The sequence below is a fragment of the Selaginella moellendorffii genome, unplaced genomic scaffold (genome assembly GCF_000143415.4).
Source record: "Selaginella moellendorffii unplaced genomic scaffold, v1.0 SELMOscaffold_2, whole genome shotgun sequence".
NCBI lineage: Eukaryota > Viridiplantae > Streptophyta > Lycopodiopsida > Selaginellales > Selaginellaceae > Selaginella > Selaginella moellendorffii.
In genome coordinates, this window is record NW_003314263.1 from 3,869,178 (window position 1) to 3,891,445 (window position 22,268).

At 51.4% G+C, this 22,268-nt stretch overlaps 8 protein-coding genes, 1 long non-coding RNA gene and 1 other non-coding gene across 13 annotated transcripts; 4 read left to right on the top strand and 6 right to left on the bottom strand.

The window, feature by feature from the left end:
- Positions 1-852: 852 nt before the first annotated feature.
- On the bottom strand, positions 853-2,961 carry LOC9661599 (probable V-type proton ATPase subunit H). The gene is made up of 11 exons (XM_002963056.2): positions 2,811-2,961; positions 2,634-2,759; positions 2,449-2,551; positions 2,297-2,372; positions 2,175-2,240; positions 2,013-2,118; positions 1,790-1,951; positions 1,598-1,723; positions 1,417-1,542; positions 1,183-1,362; positions 853-1,125 (listed from the first exon to the last, which is right to left on the bottom strand). Exons 1-11 carry the CDS (start codon positions 2,841-2,843, stop codon positions 874-876), a joined length of 1,356 nt encoding a protein of 451 aa, XP_002963102.1. The 5' UTR covers positions 2,844-2,961; the 3' UTR covers positions 853-873.
- A 24-nt stretch (positions 2,962-2,985) lies between these two features.
- LOC112341820 (SWI/SNF complex component SNF12 homolog) lies at positions 2,986-4,508 on the bottom strand. The gene is made up of 6 exons (XM_024662611.1): positions 4,362-4,508; positions 4,250-4,307; positions 4,081-4,189; positions 3,644-3,806; positions 3,211-3,395; positions 2,986-3,150 (listed from the first exon to the last, which is right to left on the bottom strand). The coding sequence occupies exons 1-6, from the start codon at positions 4,480-4,482 to the stop codon at positions 3,031-3,033; spliced, it is 756 nt and encodes a 251-aa protein (XP_024518379.1). The 5' UTR covers positions 4,483-4,508; the 3' UTR covers positions 2,986-3,030.
- A 106-nt stretch (positions 4,509-4,614) lies between these two features.
- On the bottom strand, positions 4,615-5,663 carry LOC112340604. The gene is made up of 3 exons (XR_002990182.1): positions 5,549-5,663; positions 4,869-5,313; positions 4,615-4,806 (listed from the first exon to the last, which is right to left on the bottom strand). It is a non-coding gene; the product is annotated as an uncharacterized LOC112340604 (long non-coding RNA).
- Positions 5,664-5,671: 8 nt separating this feature from the next.
- On the top strand, positions 5,672-7,293 carry LOC112340595 (stress response protein NST1-like). Its single transcript, XM_024659309.1, has 6 exons — positions 5,672-5,963; positions 6,103-6,382; positions 6,440-6,624; positions 6,681-6,819; positions 6,885-6,977; positions 7,031-7,293. Exons 1-6 carry the CDS (start codon positions 5,707-5,709, stop codon positions 7,202-7,204), a joined length of 1,128 nt encoding a protein of 375 aa, XP_024515077.1. The 5' UTR covers positions 5,672-5,706; the 3' UTR covers positions 7,205-7,293.
- LOC9643313 (protein CELLULOSE SYNTHASE INTERACTIVE 1) lies at positions 7,207-14,416 on the bottom strand. 2 transcript variants are annotated; one of them, XM_024659288.1, is made up of 8 exons: positions 14,318-14,416; positions 14,150-14,259; positions 13,950-14,069; positions 10,850-13,877; positions 8,239-10,798; positions 7,731-8,185; positions 7,541-7,657; positions 7,207-7,477 (listed from the first exon to the last, which is right to left on the bottom strand). In XM_024659288.1, the coding sequence occupies exons 3-8, from the start codon at positions 14,066-14,068 to the stop codon at positions 7,334-7,336; spliced, it is 6,423 nt and encodes a 2,140-aa protein (XP_024515056.1). In that variant the 5' UTR covers position 14,069; positions 14,150-14,259; positions 14,318-14,416; the 3' UTR covers positions 7,207-7,333. The 2 variants fall into 2 exon arrangements, with proteins under 2 accessions (XP_024515056.1, XP_024515049.1); XM_024659281.1 differs by having other exon boundaries at positions 14,150-14,367.
- Positions 14,417-14,618: 202 nt separating this feature from the next.
- Positions 14,619-16,838, bottom strand: LOC9643314 (pentatricopeptide repeat-containing protein At3g26782, mitochondrial). Its single transcript, XM_024661206.1, has one exon. The coding sequence runs from the start codon at positions 16,836-16,838 to the stop codon at positions 14,619-14,621; it is 2,220 nt and encodes a 739-aa protein (XP_024516974.1).
- Positions 16,839-16,945: 107 nt separating this feature from the next.
- On the top strand, positions 16,946-18,773 carry LOC9643315 (protein WALLS ARE THIN 1). The gene is made up of 7 exons (XM_002962657.2): positions 16,946-17,248; positions 17,303-17,365; positions 17,441-17,557; positions 17,629-17,884; positions 17,940-18,098; positions 18,161-18,312; positions 18,389-18,773. Exons 1-7 carry the CDS (start codon positions 17,043-17,045, stop codon positions 18,597-18,599), a joined length of 1,164 nt encoding a protein of 387 aa, XP_002962703.1. The 5' UTR covers positions 16,946-17,042; the 3' UTR covers positions 18,600-18,773.
- Positions 18,774-19,519: 746 nt separating this feature from the next.
- Positions 19,520-19,593, top strand: TRNAV-AAC. The gene has a single exon. It is a non-coding gene; the product is annotated as a tRNA-Val (tRNA).
- An 80-nt stretch (positions 19,594-19,673) lies between these two features.
- Positions 19,674-21,440, bottom strand: LOC9643316 (60S ribosomal protein L23). 2 transcript variants are annotated; one of them, XM_024659329.1, is made up of 4 exons: positions 21,373-21,440; positions 21,030-21,314; positions 20,926-20,967; positions 19,674-20,865 (listed from the first exon to the last, which is right to left on the bottom strand). In XM_024659329.1, the coding sequence occupies exon 4, from the start codon at positions 20,677-20,679 to the stop codon at positions 19,741-19,743; it is 939 nt and encodes a 312-aa protein (XP_024515097.1). In that variant the 5' UTR covers positions 20,680-20,865; positions 20,926-20,967; positions 21,030-21,314; positions 21,373-21,440; the 3' UTR covers positions 19,674-19,740. The 2 variants fall into 2 exon arrangements, with proteins under 2 accessions (XP_024515097.1, XP_002963106.1); XM_002963060.2 differs by having other exon boundaries at positions 20,663-20,865; positions 21,373-21,434.
- A 45-nt stretch (positions 21,441-21,485) lies between these two features.
- On the top strand, positions 21,486-22,223 carry LOC9643317 (60S ribosomal protein L35). Of its 2 annotated transcripts, none has more exons than XM_002962658.2 (4): positions 21,486-21,590; positions 21,649-21,784; positions 21,846-22,002; positions 22,060-22,223. In XM_002962658.2, exons 1-4 carry the CDS (start codon positions 21,587-21,589, stop codon positions 22,132-22,134), a joined length of 372 nt encoding a protein of 123 aa, XP_002962704.1. In that variant the 5' UTR covers positions 21,486-21,586; the 3' UTR covers positions 22,135-22,223. The 2 variants fall into 2 exon arrangements, with proteins under 2 accessions (XP_002962704.1, XP_024515122.1); XM_024659354.1 differs by having other exon boundaries at positions 21,536-21,590; positions 21,646-21,784.
- Positions 22,224-22,268: the final 45 nt, after the last annotated feature.

Sequence of the window (22,268 nt, forward strand, 5' to 3'; positions counted from 1 at the left end):
GCATTCCATGGCCACGAGACGGCAAGCCAGGAGCTGCGAGATCTGAATGAGCTCTACTTTTGGTGTGGCCGCAGACGGGAGCAGCTTCTGTTCGTGGTGGATGACTGGGAGGTGTTTGACGCCCAGCACGGGGACAGTGAGGAAACGAGAATTGCCAAGGACAAAACTAGACAACGCATACTCGACTTTGCGCGGCGCCGCCTCTTGGTTGGGATCTCAGCCAAACGCTATCAGAAGGAGCAAAGTCTCAAGAGGAAGCTGATCCTGGACAGGCAGAAGTTTGTGCTTGACGGACCTTTCAGCCAGATGGAGCTCAAGACATGGCTGGCTTTGTCGTCGTTACCAGAGAGCCTCAAGACGTCTGCTAGCATCCATTACCTTACTGGTGGTATGCCGGGCTTGCTCGAATGCCTGGAAGTGGCAAATGGAGATGAGGCTGTCTACCTGGAGTTGATACAAGGGTATACAGCCCGACTCGGCCCCGACTTTGTGGACAAGTTGAGCACTCCAGCCGAGATTCAAGCGGGCGTCAATCTTGTCAGGAGCGGAATCATGCCTGAACTTCTCGCTGGGAAGCTGAATTTCTCGTGCTTCTACAGGGATGGTTCATTGTGTTGGCGTTTGCTTTGCCCACACATCAATGAGTTTACTTCGAGTGCGTCTAGAAGAGCAGCAGAGCTTCAAGGTTGCAGCTTGATGGTTTCACATCACTGGACAATCTTGGGTGTTTTGAAGGTATAGCGGTAGCATTTAGATTCTCGTTTTGAAGGTGATGATAGCATTTAAATCCTTAAGGTGATGAAATCATTTCATTATTAATGTTAATGTTATTAATGCCTAATTTACTATTTATTTATTTATTCATTTTGGTTTTTATTTATTTTGCATAAAACTTGCATACTTTGCATTCAACAGAAGCTTCTGAACACAAATCAGAGCCTCCTTTCTTACTTCACTGTTATCGTGGTTCATTAGACGCATCACTCGGTCTTTGGCTCTCATGTCCAAGACAATGCCCCGGCCAGCGGGATGAAACTGGATAAACTGCGCAATGTCTTGGCACGCGACGGCCTGCGTTCTCGGATCACGAGAGTTGTCGAGAATGGTCACAAGTATTCGCAAAACCTGGAGCAAAAACCACAAGAACTTAGATCCCACCTTTAAAGAACTACAACACTACACCTGGAAGTCATTCTCCTCGAATTTCTTGATGTTTTCTTTCCAGAAGAGAGGATCTTTGTGCATCGGAGTCCAATCCAAGTTACCGGACAGCACCTCCTGCTTGTACTTCTCGAACGAACTCAGCAGCTTGAGGTTCTTTTTCAGTGTCTCTTCCATGAAATTGAGAGCTTCGGTGAGATCCTGTCCAGCAAAACGTATTTACATATGCAAGCTTGAAAAAGCAAAAGCTCTTACCTCGTCACTCCATGCTTGCATCTTGAGGTTCTGGATGATCTTTGGCATCCCGAGCTCGACCATGTCTCGTGCAAAAGTTCCTTTCGTGAGAAGATTTCGCAGCGTCAAAATAACCACTCTCACAACCTGCAACACTCTCGCTATTGTTTCGAAAGTAACACAAAGAAAGATGAAAGCAAACCTTTTCTTTGGAGGACGTTCTCGCGACTTCCACCAGCCGAGGTAAGGCTCGGGTGGCTGCTATAGCGTCCACGGCCAAGCTGTAGAACGAGAGGAGCCACATGCACAGAGTTGCCTCGTACAGTAGCTAGAAACGGAAAACAAGACTACCGCTGTTAAAAACCAGTTGAGTTGAGAGCACAGCATCACGAACCTGAATGTACTGCTGTGTTGTTGCGGGAGATATCAATGGAGTCAGGAGTTTCACGCCCTCAAGTTGGACAAACATGGATTTCACACCGTGGTCTCTTAGCAGAGTAGCCAAAGAGCTCACGGCTGTTGGTATTGCGCGGCTTGGATGAGAAGGATGTCTTAGCTGCCGAGAGATAGAAAAAGAAAATCATTCGGTGGATCGATGGAAACAGTAGCTATATTACCTGAATACAAAGCCACGAGACAAGTTTCTGAAGGACATCCTGCAATACGTTCTTGGAAGGCCCAGGCTTTTGTGAGACCTCCACCGCCTGTTGTCGTGGACGAGCGCTTTCAAACAAGGAAAAGTAAGACAAATTCTCTCGCAAAGTCTCAAAACAAGCTACCTGATCAAGACGGTCAGAATCTTGCAAGCTTTCTCTTGCAAAAACCAATTTTTCCTGGACAACAAACTGGGGGAAAGAAAAGGAAGACTCAGTGCCTATCCATCGAATCAACAAATCCTCACCTCAAGAAAGGCCGGTAAATCTCCTCGGGAGAAAATTCTTCATCGTGGAACAATGCAGCATGCTTTATCGGATCCACTGGCATGAATTCAAAGAAGTTTGGCTCAGTCATCCTTCCAAAAAACAACCATACTTCCAAAAGCTATGGACTTACCAGAAAGCATTTCATCCACCAACGCTACCACATACTCCACCGTTTCTTCCTTCGTGATGTTGTCAAGTAGTCTCAAGAACACTCTCACATAAGCAACACCGTTCTGCCAAAAACAAAGAAATCAATCCTCTCCAATCCAATTCAATCCAGGAAACTAGATTCTAGCAACGAAAATTCCCAATTACCTCTTCTAGCATAGCAATCTGCGCATCCTCGGGCTTGTGATCGTAGCGCCTCAGCAGCTGCAAATCCGTGCTGGAGATGAGCTTCGCATTGAGGTAATTCTCCCATGGAATGTCTCTCGTCAACACCTGCAATGGGGTTTTCACTGAGAAAAATCCATCGCAATGGGGGGAATCTACCTGATCTCGCGTGAGATCCATTGGCGGATCCATCGCCTAGTCCATCCAAGAGCCACAAATCCAGCAGCAGCAGCTCGGATCTATCCCAATTCGCGCAAAGAGAAGAGAGAGCCTCGTTGCCCTAATCAATCCTTTTCACATTATAGGGCTCTTCACAGAAACCAAAAAATCTGGACGAGCAAAAGAAAACTTTCCTTTCTTTCCTTTTATCTTGTGCCTTCTAATCCTTGAGAAAATGGGGTGAGAGGTACTTGGTGATGCCGATTCCAAGCAGCGATTCACACTGGAGTAGTTCTTTGAGCTTGGCGTCGCAAATCACTCGCCTCCTGTCCTCTGGATCCTGGAAAAATAAGAAAAAGTGTTGGATCGATCAAGAAAAAAACTGTTTTTTCCTTCTTACCTGGAGGTTGTGCTCTTTGATGTAATCCCACATGAGCTTCACCACGTCCGATCGCACCATCTCCGTCTCGTTCGTGGCCAGGAAGGATTTGAGCGCTTGCGAGATCCGAAAAGGCTTGCTGAGGCCGCTTCCTCTGGACGAAGATGGTGACTTCGGCGGCTTCGGCTTGGATACTCCAGTTGGTCCTGCCACCATCGCCAGAGCATAGTAAGTTCTCGTCGAGAAAACAAGACTGAACTTCACTCCCGATCATAGTTTCTTAATCTCTTATGAATCTAGCGGTAAACTATGAAAAATGCTAGCTCTCCTTAGAAGGAAACTATGAAAACAATGCTAGATCCCCTCTCACGAAAACTAAAATGCTAGCACTCCTCTCCTAAACACTCTCGGAAGAATCTCTCGAGGCTAAGAAAAAGGAGGAAGTTTCTCTTACCCGTGTATGTGAGATGCCTGGAGAGTAATCGGCTCAGCTGGAACATATCAGTCCTCTCCACGCCCAAAACTTGAGCCAAATCCGCATTGCACACGATGCTTCGCCGGTCGGCCGGGTCCTGGAGGTTGTGCTCGTGAATGTAGTTCCACACGCTCTTCACCACCTATAGAACGAGAACGATGAGACCAAAATTTACAAGGAAGAACAAAGAAGTTAAGAACAAACAACCAAAGAACATAGAAAACAAGCAAAACAAAGAGCATCGAAATGGATGAAAGAACCGAAGGAAAAATCTGCCTGGAAGGAACAAGCAAGAGATAAGAGAACTAGATCCAGGAGAGAAAGAAGGAAGAAAAGAGAGGGGAGAGCTAACTAGAATGCAATCTAAAAGAAAACAAAGAATCTAAAGGGAGGAAAAAGAGGAGATGGTTACTTACTTGAGGCCGCGGGAGCTCTTCTTTGCCGATTATCCTCTGGAGCTCCTCCGAGATCCGGCAGCTCCTGGTAAATCCACTGGGCACCTCCTGGTGCTTGGCCGCTACGGCGCTGTGGCGGCATTGCAAAGATTTTTAGCTCCTGGCCACGAGAATTAGAGATTTCTTCTACCTCTCGGCGTGCGATGAAACCCTGGCGAGGAGAAAGCCCTTCCTCGCCGCGCACCCCACTGCCAGAGCCACGATCACATACATTGTCCTCTAGAACCCACGAGAAATCTTACTGCGAGCGATGGAGCTGAGGCCCAGGACCGCCGCGCCGCGCCGCAAGGAGGGATCATCGCCGCCGCAGTCGTGCTGGAAGGATTGGATGAGGGAGGACGACGAAGAGGACAAGGCCGCCATATCCAAAATGCCAAAGAGATTTTAGGGTTCCTGGGTTTAGTAGCAGTAGGCATACCAGAATATGCCAAATTCCCGGCGGAATATGCTTTGTTCGTCCTGACCAGTACGAACTTAAATAACTCATGTTTTTCATGGTTTTTGAAGAATTACTTTTTCACGATATTTATGAAAACAAAGGGCCATATGTACAAAATTTATCCACACTCTTCCTTCTTTCCTCTTAAACCCCGGAATACCCTTCCTTTAATCTTTCCTTGAGAAAAAGCGGGATTCACACTGGAGCAAAATTCTCAGAGCTTGGCGTCGCAAATCACTCGCCTGGTCCTTCAATCCATTGAAAAAAGAGTTGGATCGATCCAGAAAAGAAAAAAAAACCTGTTTTTTACCTGGAGGATGTACCATCTCGGTCTCGTTTGGCCAGGAAGGATTTGAGCGCTGGCGAGATCCGGAAGGGCTTGCTGAGGCCACTTCCTCTGGAAGTCGAGGACGAGGATGGCAGCTTGGGCTTGGATACTCGCCAAAAACATAGTAGGTTCTCGGATACTCAAACTTCTAATCGAAAGAACTCCGGATCTAGAAGTAAGCTATGAAAGATGCTAGCTCTCCCTAGAGGAAACTATGCTAGCTCTCCTCCCGAAAACTGGAGCCTAGAATGCGAGCTCTCCTCTCTCGAAAATCCACGAAACTCACTCTAAGAAAAAGGAGGAGGTTTCTCTTACCCAACATATCAGTTCTCTCCGAGTCCGCATTGTTGCACACAATGCTTCGCCGGTCGGCCAGGTCCTGGATGTTGTTTGCGCTCGTGAATGTAGTTCTCACGCTCTTCACCACCTATAGAGCGAGAACGATGAGACCAAAACCAAGGAAGTTAAGCCATTCAAACCAAAAGCAAAGAAAGGACCGAGGAAAGATTCGCTTCGAAGGGAAAAGAAAGAGATAGAGAACTAGATCCGAGAAACGAAAGAAAGAGGGAGAGAGGGAGCCTAGAACGCAATCTTAAAGAATCCAAAGGGAGGGAAAAGAGGGGAAATTCTTCTCCCTCTCGCATGCGAACGAAAACTCTTACCGCGAGCGATGGAGCTGAGCCAAGGATCTCCGCGCCGTGCTGCGAGGGATCATCGCCGCCGCCGCTGCTGGAAGGATTGGATGACGGAAGACGACGAAGAGGACAAGGCCGCCATATCCAAAATGCCAAATTTTAGGGTTCTAGGAGAATAGAAACGAATGAAGCGCGCGAGAAGCTCCGATGAAGAGGAGGAAGAGGAGGAGGAGGATGACGACGACGATGAAATGGACGAGGAGGAGATCGCGCTGATCCAAGAGCGAGCGTACCAGGACTGCATTGGTGAGGTGAGGGAGCTCGTCGGGCCAGAAGCTACGAATTTGCTTCGCGACACGACGAAGAGAATCTGCGCTGTTTGCCCGACGAGGACGGAGTTCACTGGCTGGAGAGGGCTCATCGCTCACGCCGAGACGATCCGGTGAGAAAAGCTCTTCTTTTTCGGTGTTCTTGGATTCTTTCTTGGAAGTCTTGCGTTTTTTTTTTTCGTGTGTGTTCTTCCGGTGAAAGTCTTGCGTTTTTTCCTTTGTCTTTGCTGATGATGAGCAATGGTTTTCCAGGGACCGGAAGAAGTTTGTGAATCGGCACCGAGGCTACTATCGAGCTCTGGTGGAAGTGCTGTCGCCAAATTCAAGGATGCACGGCACGACGCCAACTCCGGCCCAGAAAATGAAGCACGAAGTGAGCAAGGAGAAGCTGCGATCGTTCAAGATCGAGGAGAAGAAAGAACTCGTCGCCAGCAGCAGGAGTGCCATCGAAGCCGCGCTAAACGAAGCCACGCAAAGCTTGGAAACCGATAGAGCTCGAAGGGAAGAAATGCAACGACGCTTCGCACAAGAGGTAAAGTTCTTTCTTCTTGTTGGTTCTTCTTTCCTTTCTAGTCAATCTTTTGTTCAGATTTCTCGACTGGACGAAGATTTCGAGAAGAGAATGAGACGGCAGCAGGCTGAGTTTGAAAAGGTGAACTTGATGCTGCGAGAGAAGCTTGATTTCCAGGACTCCAAGACCGAGAAGGAGAAGATGGATCATCTCGAATACTTGCAACGGCTGCGAGCTAAAGAATCAAGGAACGCACAAGAGACGTAAGTTTGCGATCGACTCTTTCGGCTTTCGCTAAACGCTGGCTCCACAAATGCAGCGCCTTGAAGCTCCAGGCCATGGAAAACAAAAAGCAGCAGTTTGAAGCCTCGGTAAGAGAGGCCGAGGAGAAGTTTAGGCAGGAACACGATAGCTTGGAGATGGATCTAATCGAGCGTGAGAGCAAGGAAATCCTGGAAGTAAGTCTCATTCTTTCTCTTCTTTAAGTTGATCATTTTGTTTTTTTTCTCTCTTGCGTTTGCAGCTCCAGATGCAATTCGAGAAGGAGATTGCAGAAGCAATGAAAGAGTCTTCCAACACACCAGTCGCTGCCGCTCCTCCTTCCAGTGACAAGAAGGTGAAAACTTCTGAGACTTTTGCTTCTCTTCTGCTTCTACTTTCGTTTTCCAGGACGAATGCTCGCACTGTTTGGAGGATTTCGAGAACTGTGGCACAAGGGCGTTGCTGATTCCTTGTGGACATGCTCTCATGTGCATGGAATGCGCCAAGAAAGTCCAACAAGAGCACAAAAGCTGTCCTCACTGCCGGGCTCCAATCGAGCAAGTCCACAAGTTTTACAAGTAAGCTTTTGAAAGACAAGCCCTTTATTCACTGAAGAAAAACTGTCAAAACTTTCCACTTGCAAAAATCCTTGGTTATTCACATGTATACAAGCCTCCCCTCGTTTCTTACCTCTAGAACTGTCGCTGAGAATCACCTGTTAGACCATTGGAATTCTATCTCCAGCGTGCGCGGACTTCCATCTCGGTTGCTATCGGGCTTGAGTTGATACTCTCCACTTAAGTTGCCCAGCAAAACCACGCGGTCGATCTGTATGGTGACTTTACCAAGCGATGCCTGCTCGAGAGGAAGGACGAGAACATCAATATCTCTCTCAAACAAAGAGAGAACTTTCGTTACCTTTCCAAAGGCTCCCTTGTTCTTGCATGATATGTGAAGCTTCTGGCCCTTTGGGGGCGTGTCGAAAGCCCACGCAAATCCTTGCTCCCATTGCGGAGCACTGTTGTTGGAAACAACCTGTGACGGGCGAAGGAAAACACCATTTCTCTATAGCTTCAGTACCGACGTGAAGGATCGAAGGACAACTTACTCGTGTCTGTCGAGGAGGTCCACTTCCCAGCGTGATCTTGCAAAACGCGTTGGTTCCACCCATGGACTGCCGCAAGTTGTTTCCACGCTTGATGTTAACCAGCAAGTTCCCGGGTAAGCACTGCAGGAGAAGCTCTATGCGCTCGTGGAAGCGCTGAGGACCGGTTCTCATCAGCATCTGGAGCACGGGTATGGCGTCCGCCATTGCGTTTGCTTGAGCTCGGCCCTCTTCTTCCGGACTGGCCGACCATGTCTGGCGAAAGAGGAAGAGAGTGTCCAGTGCTGCCTCTTGCGCCACCTCCGACTCGGTCTTCATAGCTCCGATCAAAAGAGGAATGCTGGCGGTGGCTATCTCGGTGATCCGGAACTTCGGATAGAGGTTGAAGAGCGTGTTGATGGCTTTGATCACCTCGTCTTTGATCGGTTCTCTGGACCACAAATCCTTCTCGAGTAACGCTGAAAGAGAAGGCAGAAAGTTATAAGCCTGGATGACAAAGTTTAAAACTTACCGAGTAAAGCTTGGATCACCTCTATGGATGCGAACTCCTGGATCGTATAGTTGGAGAAGAGAATCCGGATCAGAGCCGCAGCTTGCACGGCAGTATCGGAGCTTGCGGTGGCGACGAGCTCTTGCAGAGCTTGCACTCCTCCAGCCTCGGCAACAGCGCGCTTGTTTGGACGACTGTTCACCACCAAGTTTTGCAACGCACAGATTGCCACCATTTGTATCTCTTCGTTGTGCTGGCCCTCCAGTAAACTCACCAAGGCCCGGCATGCCGAGACAGCATCAGTCGACTTGCAGAGAGCGTCGTTCTGGAAGAGATCACCAAGAGCGAGAGCTGCCAGCAGTCTTGCCTGCTCCGACTGTGTCTGGGGATCCAGAAGAAACTCAGACAAGGGACAAACTGCGAGCTTGGTTGCTTTCATGCCCCGGACGGTAACGTTGTTCACGAGTGACTCCAGGAGGCGAGCAGCTGCTTCTTCGCATTGGTGGCTCCTCAAAATCTCCACTAGAGACTCGACAGCTCCATTCTCTGCCATGATCTCCGCGGTGGACGCGTCTTCTTTCTCCATGACCAGCAAGGCGTGCAGAGACACAGCCACCGTCGCCTCGGACGTGGATCTTAAAAGCTTCGAAACCACTGCTGGCGTGAGCTCCTGGCAGTAGTTCTGTGAAAGGTTGGAGAGCAGCTTTGCAGCGCATTCCCACAGGCCGTGCGGAGCCGGAGGATCGGTCTGCAAGATGATCTTCGAAACCTCCGAGATACCACCCGACTCCACCAGTGCGTCCGGCCAGCTGGTGGACGCAAGCTCCAGAGCATTCACGGCTCTTTGCTGGACGCTGAGAGCACCACTGCTGCCCGCCAACTTTACAAGCGCTGGAACCGCAGCTTGAGTGATTGGATCCTGCTGGAAGCGAGGCTCCACGAGTAAATGCGAGAGGAGCTCCGCTGCTACTTGTTGGACGGACTGGGACGTCGACTCGAGAAGCTGCACCAGCGGCTGTAGAGCGAGACCGCAACTCAAAGTTTGCGAAGCCGTGCATTGTGGCTTTTCGATGATGTTTACCAGCGTCTGGACGGCACTGTGCTGGCCTGCAGGTCCAATCTCAGCTCGAGTCTGCAGCATCGTGAACAGGGGCTCGACAGCCTTGGCTGCCGACGTGCTCTTTGCGATGCTGCTGTTGTTGGTCAGAATCCTCAAAAGTTCTGCTCCGCGAGCACAAAAAGAGTCCGGCGAAGGCTCCTGTCCCATACTGACGAGAACTCTGTCGATCACTCCGGCTTTTACCATGTCAAGCTTGCAAAGTGGTCGATCCTTCCCGAGCTTTATCAGAGCACTCACTGCCACCTCGTGCACCTTGAAGCTAGCACCGACTATGAGCTCCACGAGTGGAACCACAGCACCATATGCTGCTACTGCCTCGGCCTGTTGCTCGTCGTCCAAGAGATTATCGAGAGCCTGAGTAGCGACGTGCTGCACGGACTCGGCCTCGGCGGTACTGAGCAAGTCGATCAGGGGAAGGATGCAGGTACTAGCAGCAGCCTTGGATCTTACTCGTGCGTTTGCAAAAAGGACCGAGCAAAGCTCCGCTGCATGCTCTTTAAGCTGAAGTGACGACGAAGAAGTGTCGGCCGACAGTATCTTGCTCAAGATCTCTAAAGTATTGAGCTCAACGTCGCCAATCACGATCGCCTTGTGAGGATTGTCTGCCGCTAGAGATATCAGCGCACCGATTGCCGCTCGCTGCTCTCGCTCCACGGCGGCACTCAGCATCTCAACCAGTGGTACAATAGCTTGAGTCGCTACGTCTCCACCTCGGATTTGCTCAGCACCAAAAACACCCTGGAGTGCTCGAGCTGCTGTGTACCTGGATCCTCGAGCTCCCATTCTCAACACTGCTACAAGCTGGTCTACTGCACCTGAAGCCGAGTCGTGACGTCGAAGCTCGGGACTGCTGAAAAGAATCCTCAGGAGCTCGGCAGCAGCTTCTTCTATGGCATCTTGAGGGCCGAGAGAGAGATACTTTGTGAGAGCTTCTAGAGCTCCAGCTTCGGCCATTGTCACCCTGTTAACGTGGTTTGCTTCGGCAATCTGCGTAAGTAGACTGAGTGCCAAAGGTGGCGCACCAGGACGGCCTGGATTTGGCTTGAGGAGCTCAACCAGAGCTGGTATAGCCTTGCGAGCAGTAGCACCGTATCTGATATCGTCGACTCTAAACAGTCTCTCCAAGGCAACCTGGTCGGGACTGGAAACCAGCAAAAACTCTTCCGAAAGTGTCACCAGATTTCCTGCCTCCACTTCTGCACTGCCGAGAAGAGAAATCAATCCCGGAACTGCTCCAGAGTTGGCTACAGCGAGTAGAGTTCCACGACTCCCGTGGCAGACGAGGCTTGCCAGTGCTTGCGCTGAGAAATATCTGTCCATGGTGTCCTCCGACTTGAGCAGCAGCGACAGCGCTGGAATAGCTCGAGACGTTGCCGGGGCACGGGAGACGTCCCGGTCGAGAAAAAGGATCGCGAGGAGCAAGGCACTGATCCAGTTATTTCCAGATTCCTCGACCTTTGCCTGCATGGAAGTAGCATCAGTCAGAAAACTGGAACTAAGTTTAAAACATACCTGTCGAGCGTTTGGAGCAAAGATGGCGAGCTTCTCCGCAAGAACATCGATCGCTCCAGCCTCCATGATGGCAACTTTGCTGCCGCTGTCGTGAGTAGCGATCACGGAGAGAAGCCAGAGAGCAACAGTCGTAGCTCCCAAGCCTCCGGGAGAGGCTGTTTCAAAATCACCATCTCCGGAGCTCCCTTGAAGCATGCCGACTAGAGTCTGGATCAGCAGTGAAGCGCATCCCGACTCGGCAAGAGCATCCATGGCTTTCTGACCGTGTTCCTTCGCGGCACATATGAGAAGAGCCGTTCCACCAATCTTAACTTCAACGTTGCTCGATCTGATGATCCGGTCTGCTAGAGAAGCTATGCACTTGTCAGTGTTTGCGATCAAGCCTCCCAAGATCGCAGCTTTGTCCTGGCAAAGTCTCGCCAGCACCTCAATAACTTTCTCGCAAAGGACGGGTGATCCGATTGCAGCGCACGTAACCAGCGGGCCAAGGCTCTCGATCACACCCAGAAGTTGACGGCTATAAGATGCATTCGTCTTGGACCTTGCCACCGCCGAGAGCGCGTCGAGAGCTTGGATCGTCTCCACTTGATCGAAGCTCACTCCAGTTAAGAGGTCCGCTAGAGCCACCATGGTGCCGCAGAAACTAATACTCTCCGCAAGCTTGTCGTCGATGGAATGCACCGCAAAGAGCCGAGCCAGTGCCGCAGCAGCGTCGTCTCTTCCAGCCTCACTGCCTTCTCGTAGAATCCGAGTGAAAGGATCTATCAAGTCTCCAAGCGGCACGTCCAAGGCAACCTCCTCGTCCACCAAGAGAAACGCGAGTGCTTTCACTGCTGCTTCAGCGGGAGCTAAGCTCGTCACCTTGGCCAGAGCAACCAGCGGTGTTATAGCGTCCACGGCAGCGTCTTTCACGTAGCCATGCTCTCGGATAGAAGAAAACAAGGCAGCCAGAGCTAGCGCCGCCTGAGCAGCAACGCTGATCGTCCCTGGCTCCTCCTCGTTGATGTTCCTGACGAGCTTGTTTAGAGGTCCGACGGCCTTTTGGACAAGAGGACTGTGATGCATGTCCTGGCGAAGAGCAAAGACCCTGGCTATCACCGAGGCAGCCTTTTCTTGCGTCTCCTTGCTGCTTGGAGACTCGAGTAAAGTCATGAGCGTGTCAAAGGCCTCGTATCCAGCAGCTCCTTCCTTGCCCATGTCTTGCTCCGCAACTACAGCGAGCAAGCAGCTCGTAACTTCCAGTACGTGCTGCTTCGAAGATGGTAAGTCCCCGACGAGCATGGCCGTAAGCTGGCTCAAAGTATCAGCGTCCGGTCGTCTCACAAGCTTAGTTATGGCACGAGCAGCGATCTCTTGTCCTTCGGGGCTAGCGTTCTTGAGCAGCCACAAAAGTGCTGCCTCCGCTTCGGCAGTCTCAACACAGGCACGGATATCTTCGCTGTGAGAGCACAGATTGCCGAGAACAATTGCCGAGTCTTCTTTCGCCTTTGGAGAGCCTGTTTCGAGAAGCTGGACGAGCGGTGGAATTCCTCCAGAGGCTGTGATGGCCCAGTTACTTTCATCGATTTGTCTCGAGAGAATGGAAAGCAGCGCCACTGCGTACTCTTGCTGCTGCTCGGAAGAAACTCCAAGCAAGGATATCATGAACTGGACACCGTCCCGACCGCGGATAGACTCCCAAAGTCCGGCCTTCCCACTGCAAATGCTGCTGAGCGCTCGTATAAGCTCCACTCGGATCCATGGATCGGCCAACGTCGCTAAGCCGACAAGCATCTTCTTCGCCTCGGCATGCTCGAGATTGGACGCCAAGTACGTGTTGCTGTACAAACTCGCCAGTGCCTCGATGACGTGCTCTTTGAGTAGTTCATCAACGTCTTGATGCTCCATCAGCTTCACCAGAAGCCTCTCCAGAGAGCTCGGATTGACGACACAGCCGGAAGAATCCTTCTCTGCCGAGGAAGAGTCGATGACCATGAGAGCGTACGCTAGAGCGCCGACTGTGTCTGCACTGACTGCTCCAACTTGTTGCTGCTGGTTGAGCTCCTCGGCTAAACGCCCGACCACCGTCGTCATTCCTCCGAGAACGTTGGCCAGTGATCCCATCGCATTCTCCTGAAGCTGCTGGGCGAAAACTCCTTGCATGAACTCCTTGGAAGGAGCTACCACGGCCGTGATCAGTTCTCGTATCATCCCGCCACCATTTGTCTTTGTGATATACTGACGAGCTTCCGGTGAGTGCTGCGTGAGAGCACGAAGAGCTCCGGCGGCCTCGGCTCTCACTCCCGTCTCGTGTCCATTCTCAAGCAACTTAAACAGCTGATCGAGCGCTCCAGTCGTGGAGAAAACTTTGGGTCCGCTTGTTTCTACAGCGTCCATCAAGCTGGCCAGGATGGAAGCTGCATTGGCCTGTGCGTCCGAGTTTCCACTCCCGAGAAGAGCTGCTAGAACCTGGATCCCCCCGGCGTCTAGAGTTGCCGACCAGAACCCCTCTACGACGTTGTTCTTGTTGCAAAGGTTGCGAAGAGCTCCGGTCAAGAGCCCCAGCACGCTAGTTTCCAGCTTGTTGCCCGGTTGGAATTGCTCCCACAGGCTTGGAACCACACCCTCGGTGGAAAAAATCTTGGCCCCAACGTGGTCGACAGTGGTGGTCACTGCAAAAATCGCTTTTGCTGCAGCACTGTGAGCGACTGTGGATCCAACCTTGAGCAGCGCGAGCAAAGGCGGAACGCATCCCCCCAGAAGAACTTTCATTCTCAGCTCCTCCTCCTTGCAAAGAAGGGCCATGACCGCCGCTACGTTGATCTTGGAACTGGTGGTACCTGTTCTCAGCAAATTCACCAGCAGTGGTATCGCTTGCGTGTGAGATGTGATCGCCTTCTTGGCATTTTGATCTCGCTCCTCCACGAGCACCAAAAGCTGCTTGGAGGCATTCTCTTTCTCCTGGGGGCTGAAGCTTGCTCCTCTCAGCTGCTCGATGCACAGTGCTACACTGGCCAGGACACCGTCCGGGTCCTCCATAGCCGAGTCCCTGGAAGGAAAACAAAGAAAAACCATCAATGTGGACAAGACTCCACCAAGAAGAGCTCAGATCTAAGCTTACCTCACAGCTCTGGTGCTCGTGACCGACCGTGGAGTCGCAGGCTCAACATGGCTCTTGAGAGACTTTGAAATTTGCTGCAAGGCTGGGCGAACAAGCCGCTCGTGCTCCTCGGACACCATTCTGGAGCACGAGGGTCAGCTCGGCCGAGAGTGGATGCGAAAAACCGAGAATGCAGGCACAGATCCTAGCTACAAACCCACCTGGAGTTGGATCCGAGCGATCAACCATGCAGCGCCAATGGATCTGGAGAGCCGACCCAATCAATTTGGACAAGGGGATTGTCCGAAGAGGCGAGCTTTACGGACCATTCCTGGAGGAGATTAGCTTTAGCTTAAGAAAAGGAAGAAAAAAAGAAGAGATATAAGTACCTCGTAGCTTGAAGAAGATGCTTGGCGACCACGTTGGTGAGGTGAGGCGGCCCATCACTATCGTAAAACGAGTGACTACCAGCCAATGGTAGGTCCCCGACGCATAGAATGCGGTACCATATGAGATTTTCTTCCTCCAGCCTGGAAATCTCGGGCACCCCGCTTGATCGAGCTTGAGTGGTCCTCTCCTCCATAGCTTCACCACCTTGGAGCTCCTGCTAGAGTTGGAGCCCATCTCACTTCCTTGATCTTTTCGTGGAGACCATTCTTCTCCGAGAACTCGATCGAGTCGGCTGTACCGCTACCAGTAGTCTTGACAGGAGCACTCGCCACTTGCAAAGTGATGGAACCGACGAGTGTCTCGAACGAGGATCTCCCGTCCCACGGTCTTGGAGATGAGCTTGACAGCGGCATGGCAGTCGGAGCAAATCCGGAGGTTGTTCACGACTCGAACGATGGTGTCACTGCCACCGCGCATCAAACCGAAAGCTATGGCCATTCTCTCACTGTGTTGATGGAGGACGCCTTCCTTCTCAGCCTCCTCAACATCGTGCATTACCACACTTGTGTCGGGGACGTAGCCAGCGCTCTTGATAAGCTCCTCGAGCCTTTTCATCTCGCTGTCGATCCCCTTGTGCTCTGGATGGAGGTGGAGTTTCCCGGCGACGAACTCGTGAATCGCGCCTTCCACTTCGATGAAGCTACAACCCCTTTGCCTCGACGTGATCATCCCCTTGGACCATTCCTCCGTAATCTCGTTCCTCACTCCTGTCATCTCCTCCCACTTCTTCGCTTGAGCGTATATGTTCGAGAGCATCACCAGTGGAGCGGCCGAGTTCTTGAGGTGCCAGGAGCCACTGCCGCTGCTGCTGCTGCTCAAGAGCTTCTTCTTCTTCGCTGACAGAACGAAAGAAATTCTTGCTGCCCTCTTCACGTCTGTATGAACTTTGCAAGAAGCCAGCAAAGCCATCCACGGCACAAACTCGTCGGCTGGATTTGAGAACGCTGGCATGCGCTCTACCAATCTTTCAGCCGCATCTAACCAGCCTGCTCGTCCCAACATATCCACCATGCAGACGTAGTGATCCACACTCGGCTCCATCCCAAAATCTGCCCGGATGGAACCGAAGTGCCAAACGCCTGGCTTTACCATCCCTGCATGGCTGCATGCCGTAAGAATCGTCACAAAGGTGATCTCGTCCGGAAGAACCCCGTCAAGGCACGCAAGTTCAAAGAGCTGGAGCGCTCGCTTCGGATGACCGTGCTGCGTGTATCCCCCCATCATCGAGTTCCACGCTATCATATTCCTGGCTTTCATCCCGTCGAAGACTTCCCTTGCCTCGACCAAGCTCCCACATTTGCAGTACATGTTGACGATCGCACCAGCGAGTGGAAGTTCGTCTCCAAAACCAGCAGCTACAATCTCTTTGTGGACCTGACGCCCGACTTTGAGAGCGCTCAAGCTGGAGCAAGCTTCCAGGACGCAGAGATAGGCGACGGGATCCATTTTCTTGCTCTCTTCCCGCTGGATCATCTCCTGGTAGAGCTCCACCCCTGCCTTGGCCTGCTCGTTGCTCGTGTAAGCTGCTATCATCGAAGCCCAGGACACGGCATTCCTAGCCGAGCGTTGCAGAGAATCAAAAACTCGCCTAGCATCGCTCGGGCTCCCACATCTTCCATAAGTGTGGATCAAAGTATTCGCCACCACCAGCTTCTTGTCGAGCTCCAAGCCACCACTGGCAATAAACTCGTGGATCACCCGAACTTGGCTGCGATCGCCCAAGTTCGAGCAAGCTCCCAACACCGCCAAGCAGCTGATCTCGTTTGGAGCCACATTTTCCGAGACCATTTCCCAGAAGATCTCCACTGCCTCGTTCCACTCTCCGTGCTCCGAGAGAGCTGTGATCATCGTCGTCCAGGAAACCACGTCTCTGACCACCATCTCTTGGAAGGAAGCTCTTGCCTCGCGGAGAGCTCCACACTTGCTATACATGTTGACAAGAGCATTGCCAATCACCACGTCTTTCTTGGCAGCGATCACTCGGCCATGGATGGATCTCCCTCCAGCTAAATCCTTGATGCTGGCGCAAATCCCCAGCACAGCCGCGAGAGTCACCTCGTTCGCCTTGACACCCTCGCGTTCCATCTGCCGGAACAGCACTAGAGCCTCCCTGTGATGCCCATTCTGGGCAAATGCCGAGATTACGATCGTCCAGGAGAACACATTCTTCGCAGCAATGCGATCGAACGCTGCCCAGGCTTGATCCAGTCCCCCGAATTTCCCATAAACCCTTACCAGATTGTTCCCGAGATAGGTGTCGGCATCCAGCCCCTGCGCGATCATCAGAGAATGCAGCTCCTCCACCGCCGCGAGGCATCGCGCATTCCTTAGCTCGCGAGAAAAATCCTCCGCGATCGATCGATCGCGAGTAGCAGCTCCAGCTCCACGCTCTCGGGAAATTTCCTGCGAGCACGAAGACCTAATCTTACGGAGCAATGTGGTGGCGCCACGTCGCACCATCCACCAAACTGACGGCTGTGATATAAGGACGCATATGTAGCAAGATCGGACCGTTCAAACGTGAACGGCTGCGATAAGACCGTCCTTTAAACCCTTAACATTCAAAAGAGTTCCAATTCTTCTCGGAGAGGATCAAAGGGACAGGTCACCGCCCCCGCGATAGCCGCTCGATCGATCGATCCATCGATCCATCGATCCATCGCAATGGCGCACTATCCAATCCTCAATCTGGGCCTTCTTGGAAAGCTTAAAATCCATTTCATCCTCGCGCTCGTCCAGGTCGGCTACGCAGGATTCCAGCTCCTCACGAAGATCGCCTTCGAGCAAGGATTGAACAAGACGACCTATCCGGTCTATCGGAATGTCATCGGATTTGCGGTGATCCTCCCTTTTGCCGCCTTCTTGGAGAGGTAAATTTCACTCCTGCCAGGGTCAAATTCGTAAGATTTCGCGATTTTTGACAGGAAGGAGAGGCCGCAGCTCCGATTCACGCATTTGATCCATTTCTTCTTCCTGGGAAGCACAGCGTAAGCTCGATCTTGCTTGATCGAAATATTGTTGTTGGATTGGATCCATCCTCTCTCTTATGTGTTGTATGACAGCGTTGCTCTTGGCCAGGGATTGTTCCTTTATGGACTAGCCGACACAACTCCCACGTTTGCTTCCGCGTTCCAAAATTCCATCCCAGCTCTTACCTTCGTTATGGCAGCGATCTCCGGGTAAGCAACGAAAGATGATTGATCCAATCTATTCTTTTTCTTTCTTTGCTTGAACATCTCGCTTCTTCCAGCGTTGAAGACGCCAATCTATCGCGAAGAGATGGTCAGGCCAAGCTCTTCGGCGCAATCTGTGCAGGAGCTGGAGCTACCTTGATGACTGCTTACAAAGGCCCTCTTCTTTTCAACCATCTTCACCATAGCGCTGCCAACACAGAAGCAGCGAAATCGATCCAAGCAACACCGATTCTCACCTTGAGTGTCTGGCGACTGGGATCGCTTTACCTTCTTATTAGCTGCCTGGCATTCGGCGTGTTCTACGTACTACAGGTACGAGCTCATTCCTACACCTGTTTATCAATGCTTATTTTATTTCTTCTCCCAGGCCAGGACGCTCAGAATGTATCCAGCCAGATACTCGACAGTATGTTTCACCAATTTCTTTGGAGCGATTCAACTCTCGGTCTTCGCGGTGGCAAGCCAGCCATCGCTCTCGATCTGGAAGATCACCCCAGGAATTCAGCTCACGAGTGTTCTTTACGCGGTAACTTTATACCTTTCTCGATCATCTAGCGGAATCGAGCTTACAGAAACTATTCTTTCCAGGGATTTGTGGCATCGGGGCTAGTTTTCTCCGCTCAAGCGTGGTGTATGCAACAGGCAGGGCCCGTCATAGTGTCGGCGTATCAGCCTCTCCAGACAGTAGTGGTGGGATTCGTAGCGCTGGTTTTCCTGGGCGAGCCCTTTTACTTGGGGAGGTGAGTTGTCAATGCCAGCGGCATACGTCTGGTTTAAAGAATTTGTCACTGACTGGAAAACTTGCAACTTGCGCAGTTTGCTCGGCGCGATCCTCATCATTTGTGGACTATACATGGTGACCTGGGGCCAAGAACAGCAACAGGAGCACGTCACGCGATTGCAGCGTCGGCAGAGTGACATCGGTGAGAGTGATCCAAGCAAAATGGAGGAGGGCTCTTTGCTACACCGCCCACTGCTACACGACGAAGAGAAGCCGCAAGAGCAACGTAACAGCGGATCAATCTAGAGGACGAGACAAAGGAAACCACGCACGCCTCTCCAATCCTGTCATCGAACTATACGCGCAAGATCGTAGAAAGTTTATACAAATTCGATTGTAAGTTTTCCGGGAGCTTTACGTGATTCTTCCGTGAACTTCGGCCGGAAGAACAGGGAATGATATTGAATTACTTTCCAGGCACACCACTTTGTGCTTAGAGTTGGCGGCCCTACTGCAACCGGTTTCCAGTTGTCGAGCACACATCGTGCTTCAATATTGTGCTTCAACTTGTTGATTTGATGCGCTTCTGCCGACTTGACAGAATCGCCCAATACGATACGGGTCATATCTTCAAAAACCTCACGTTCTCCTCGCTAAAAGAAGCTGAAACGTATGCCTCAAACAATCTGCCAGCCTTGAGTTCAAGCCGCCAAGCGTCAAGCCCTCGTTTTCTTCGTGGCCGAGTGCTCTCTCAAACGCCTCGACATTTTACGCAAAGGATCGAGAACAAGAACGAGCAAAGGTGATGTTTACCTCGGAAAGCTTCCTGGTCAATTTCCACGTCAAAACTGTTGTTTTGTGGCCACCAAAGACGTACTTCGTTGAATGACGATGACTTTAATGAGGAGCTTGAGTTTGTGTACTCTACTTCAGACTCCCAGGAGTGTTCTGGCTGAAATTGTACAGTTGAAGATTATGAAACACGGTCGAAGAGATTTGCCATGTCTTTTCTCGTAGAAGAGCTCTACATTTCTACATTAAAGGTGAGAGGCACTTATCATTGATCAATTATACGCTAAACCCAATGTATATCTGACCTTTTGCTTTCAATCTGGAGGATGAGACAAAGAAAACCATCGCAAGAGAAGCAGGGACAAAAAAACCCTTTGACTTGGGGGAAAAAGAATTTCTTCTAATTTTGATTTTAAGACAGAGTTTTTGTTAATGGTTTCATGGTGTAGTTGGTCATCACGTCAGTCTAACACACTGAAGGTCTCCAGTTCGAACCTGGATGAAGCCAAATTATTTTTTTCTTTCAAAGATTTTGTGACAGTTATTTCTTTGTTTTATACCAGAACACTTTAGTGATTTCGCAAGATGTGAGTCTCAGGAATGAATGATATCAAATTACTTTGATTTGACGATTATTCCGTGAACTCCGGCGAGATCACCGGAAGAACACAGTGGCCGATCGCATTCTACCAGTGCCCAGCAGCTCCAATCGATCCTCGTACACATCCACGCGGCCAAACGAATTCTCCCCGGGCGGGCACTCGAGCACGGCCTCGAGGACGCGGTGATGAATCCCTTTCTCGTCCACTCCCTCGCCCCCATCGTGCTTGTGCCCAGCCAAGCTCGCCACCACGCAGCGATCGTAGCGATGGATCACGCGCAATACCTCCTCGGCATTCCACAGCAGCGTGTCGTCGTAGGTGGATTCGCGGAGAATTGGGATGTGGCAGGCGATGATCACTCGCTCGTTGCGATCCTCGGCCTCGCGGAGCTTCCGATCGAGCCACTGGAGCTGGGCATCGCCAATGCCGCCGTTGAAAGCCACGAATCGCTGCTGCTCGGGCGCCATTCCCAGGGGGCTGTTCTTGTCCACATTAGGGTTCTTGGCATCCAGTAGCGCCATAGCCAGCGAGGAGTGATCCCTCGATGATCCGCCCAGCACGCTCACATCGTAGCTATCCAGGACGATGAATCGAAATCCCGGGTGGGGGACGAAATCGTAGTAGAAGGATCCATCAATGCGGAGGATTTCCTGGAGCTGGCCGCGCGAGAGATTGTAGAGGCAGTGATTGCCGATGGTGTGGTAGACGTGGCCGTGCCGGAATCGATCGAATGCTGCCACGATCTCGCGCGCTGCCGCGGGAGCTTGATCGCGGGGGCAGCGCCCGTCGATGAGATCCCCGAGCTGGATGACGAAGGAGAGATCGCTGCCCTGATCGTTCCAGATCGCGATTGCCTCGTTGAGCGCGGCGAGGCTGCCGCGGTAGAATCGCGGCACGCCATGGAAGGAACGCCCGTCGGGAACGTCCGCGTACTGGACATCAGTGATCACTCCGAAAGAAAAGAGGGGCCGCGAGGAATGAAGATCTTTCATTGCCCACGAACCCTAGATCTAGCCCATTCCCCAAGAACCCTAAAATCAGAAGAGAACTAGAACTAGAACACAAAATCTCGATTGACAGTCTCCAGGCTTTGAATCAAACGATGGCATTGGCAGCGCTGGCGATTCGAGGCCACAAATCCGCGCATTCCTTGCCGATTGGGCCAGTGATGGCAGATCCTAGACAAGAACAAGCATCAAACTCTCATTCCAAAGCGCGAGAGGCGAAGAACTCCATACCTTTCATCTCGCCCTTGGGATTTACGATCACGCCCGCATTGTCTGGGTCAAACAGCCAAAGAACCATCAGTCTCTGGCAAGAACAAGAATCTAAGCATCCTCACCTTCGAAGTACATGAAAACTCCATCTTTCCTGCGATACGGCTTCCTCTGGCGGACGATCACCGCGGGCATGACCTTCTTCCGGAGATCCGGCTTGCCCTTCTTCACAGTGGCCATCACCATGTCGCCGATCGCCGCCGCCGGGAGCCGATTGAGCCTCCCCTTGACGCCCTTGACGGAGATGATGTAGAGATTCTTGGCCCCCGTGTTGTCGGCGCAATTCACCACCGCGCCCACGGGCAATCCCAGCGACATCCGGAACTTGTTGCCCGAGGCAGCACCTCTAGCTGTAGTGGCAATCGATCTATCAGCGCCATCGAGAGAAACAATGCTGTGAAATCTTACCGCGCTTCGACATCGCTCCGCCCTTCTTTCTGTCGCCGCCCAGAGTTTTAGGGTTTTCAAGATTTAGGGTTCTTAGGGTATTAGGGCTATCAAAACCGACGGTGGAGATCTGTTGCAAGCTTAAAAATGTAAAAAATGTACATCTGTAATGGTTAGGGTTAGGTTTAAATTTCCAGGGCGGCTAGGGTTTTAGGGTTGTGGGGAAGCCGCAAAGATGGGTACGTTCTTTCTCGCGATCTCGCTCTGGTTCGATCGATTTCCTTTGTTTCTCAGCAGGGAAGATCAAGGTGCACGAGCTGCGCACGAAATCTAAGCAGGACTTGCTCGTCCAGCTCAAGGAGCTCAAATCCGAGCTCGCTTTGCTGCGCGTGGCCAAAGTCACTGGAGGCGCCCCCAACAAGCTCTCCAAAATGTGAGATTTTCGAGTGTTCCCTCACGATTTTGATTTTCACTTCGGTGTTTCGTTTCTCCAGCAAGGTCGTGAGGCTCTCGATCGCGCGCGTTCTCACAGTAATCTCCCAAACCCAGAAGGCCAAGCTGAGAGAGGCCTACAAGAACAAGAAGTACATGCCTCTGGATCTTCGTCCCAAGAAGACCCGAGCGATCAGGCGACGCTTGACAAAACATCAGGTAAACAATTTTCCATTGTAGAGGTGGTGGCAGCTTTAAAACTTTCTTTCTTCGCAGCTTTCCCTCAAGACGGAGAAGCAAAAGAAGAAGGAGGCTTACTTCCCGATGAGAAAGTACGCTGTGAGGGCGTGAGGAGAGACGCAAGCAGCGTGAGATGGATCTTCTTTCTTGTTTTCGAACGCGCTAACTAATGCAAGAGGAAAATTTTTCTTTGCAGTGTCTTTGGCTTTGGTCATTTTAGATTGCTTTAGATGATTTATTAAGAA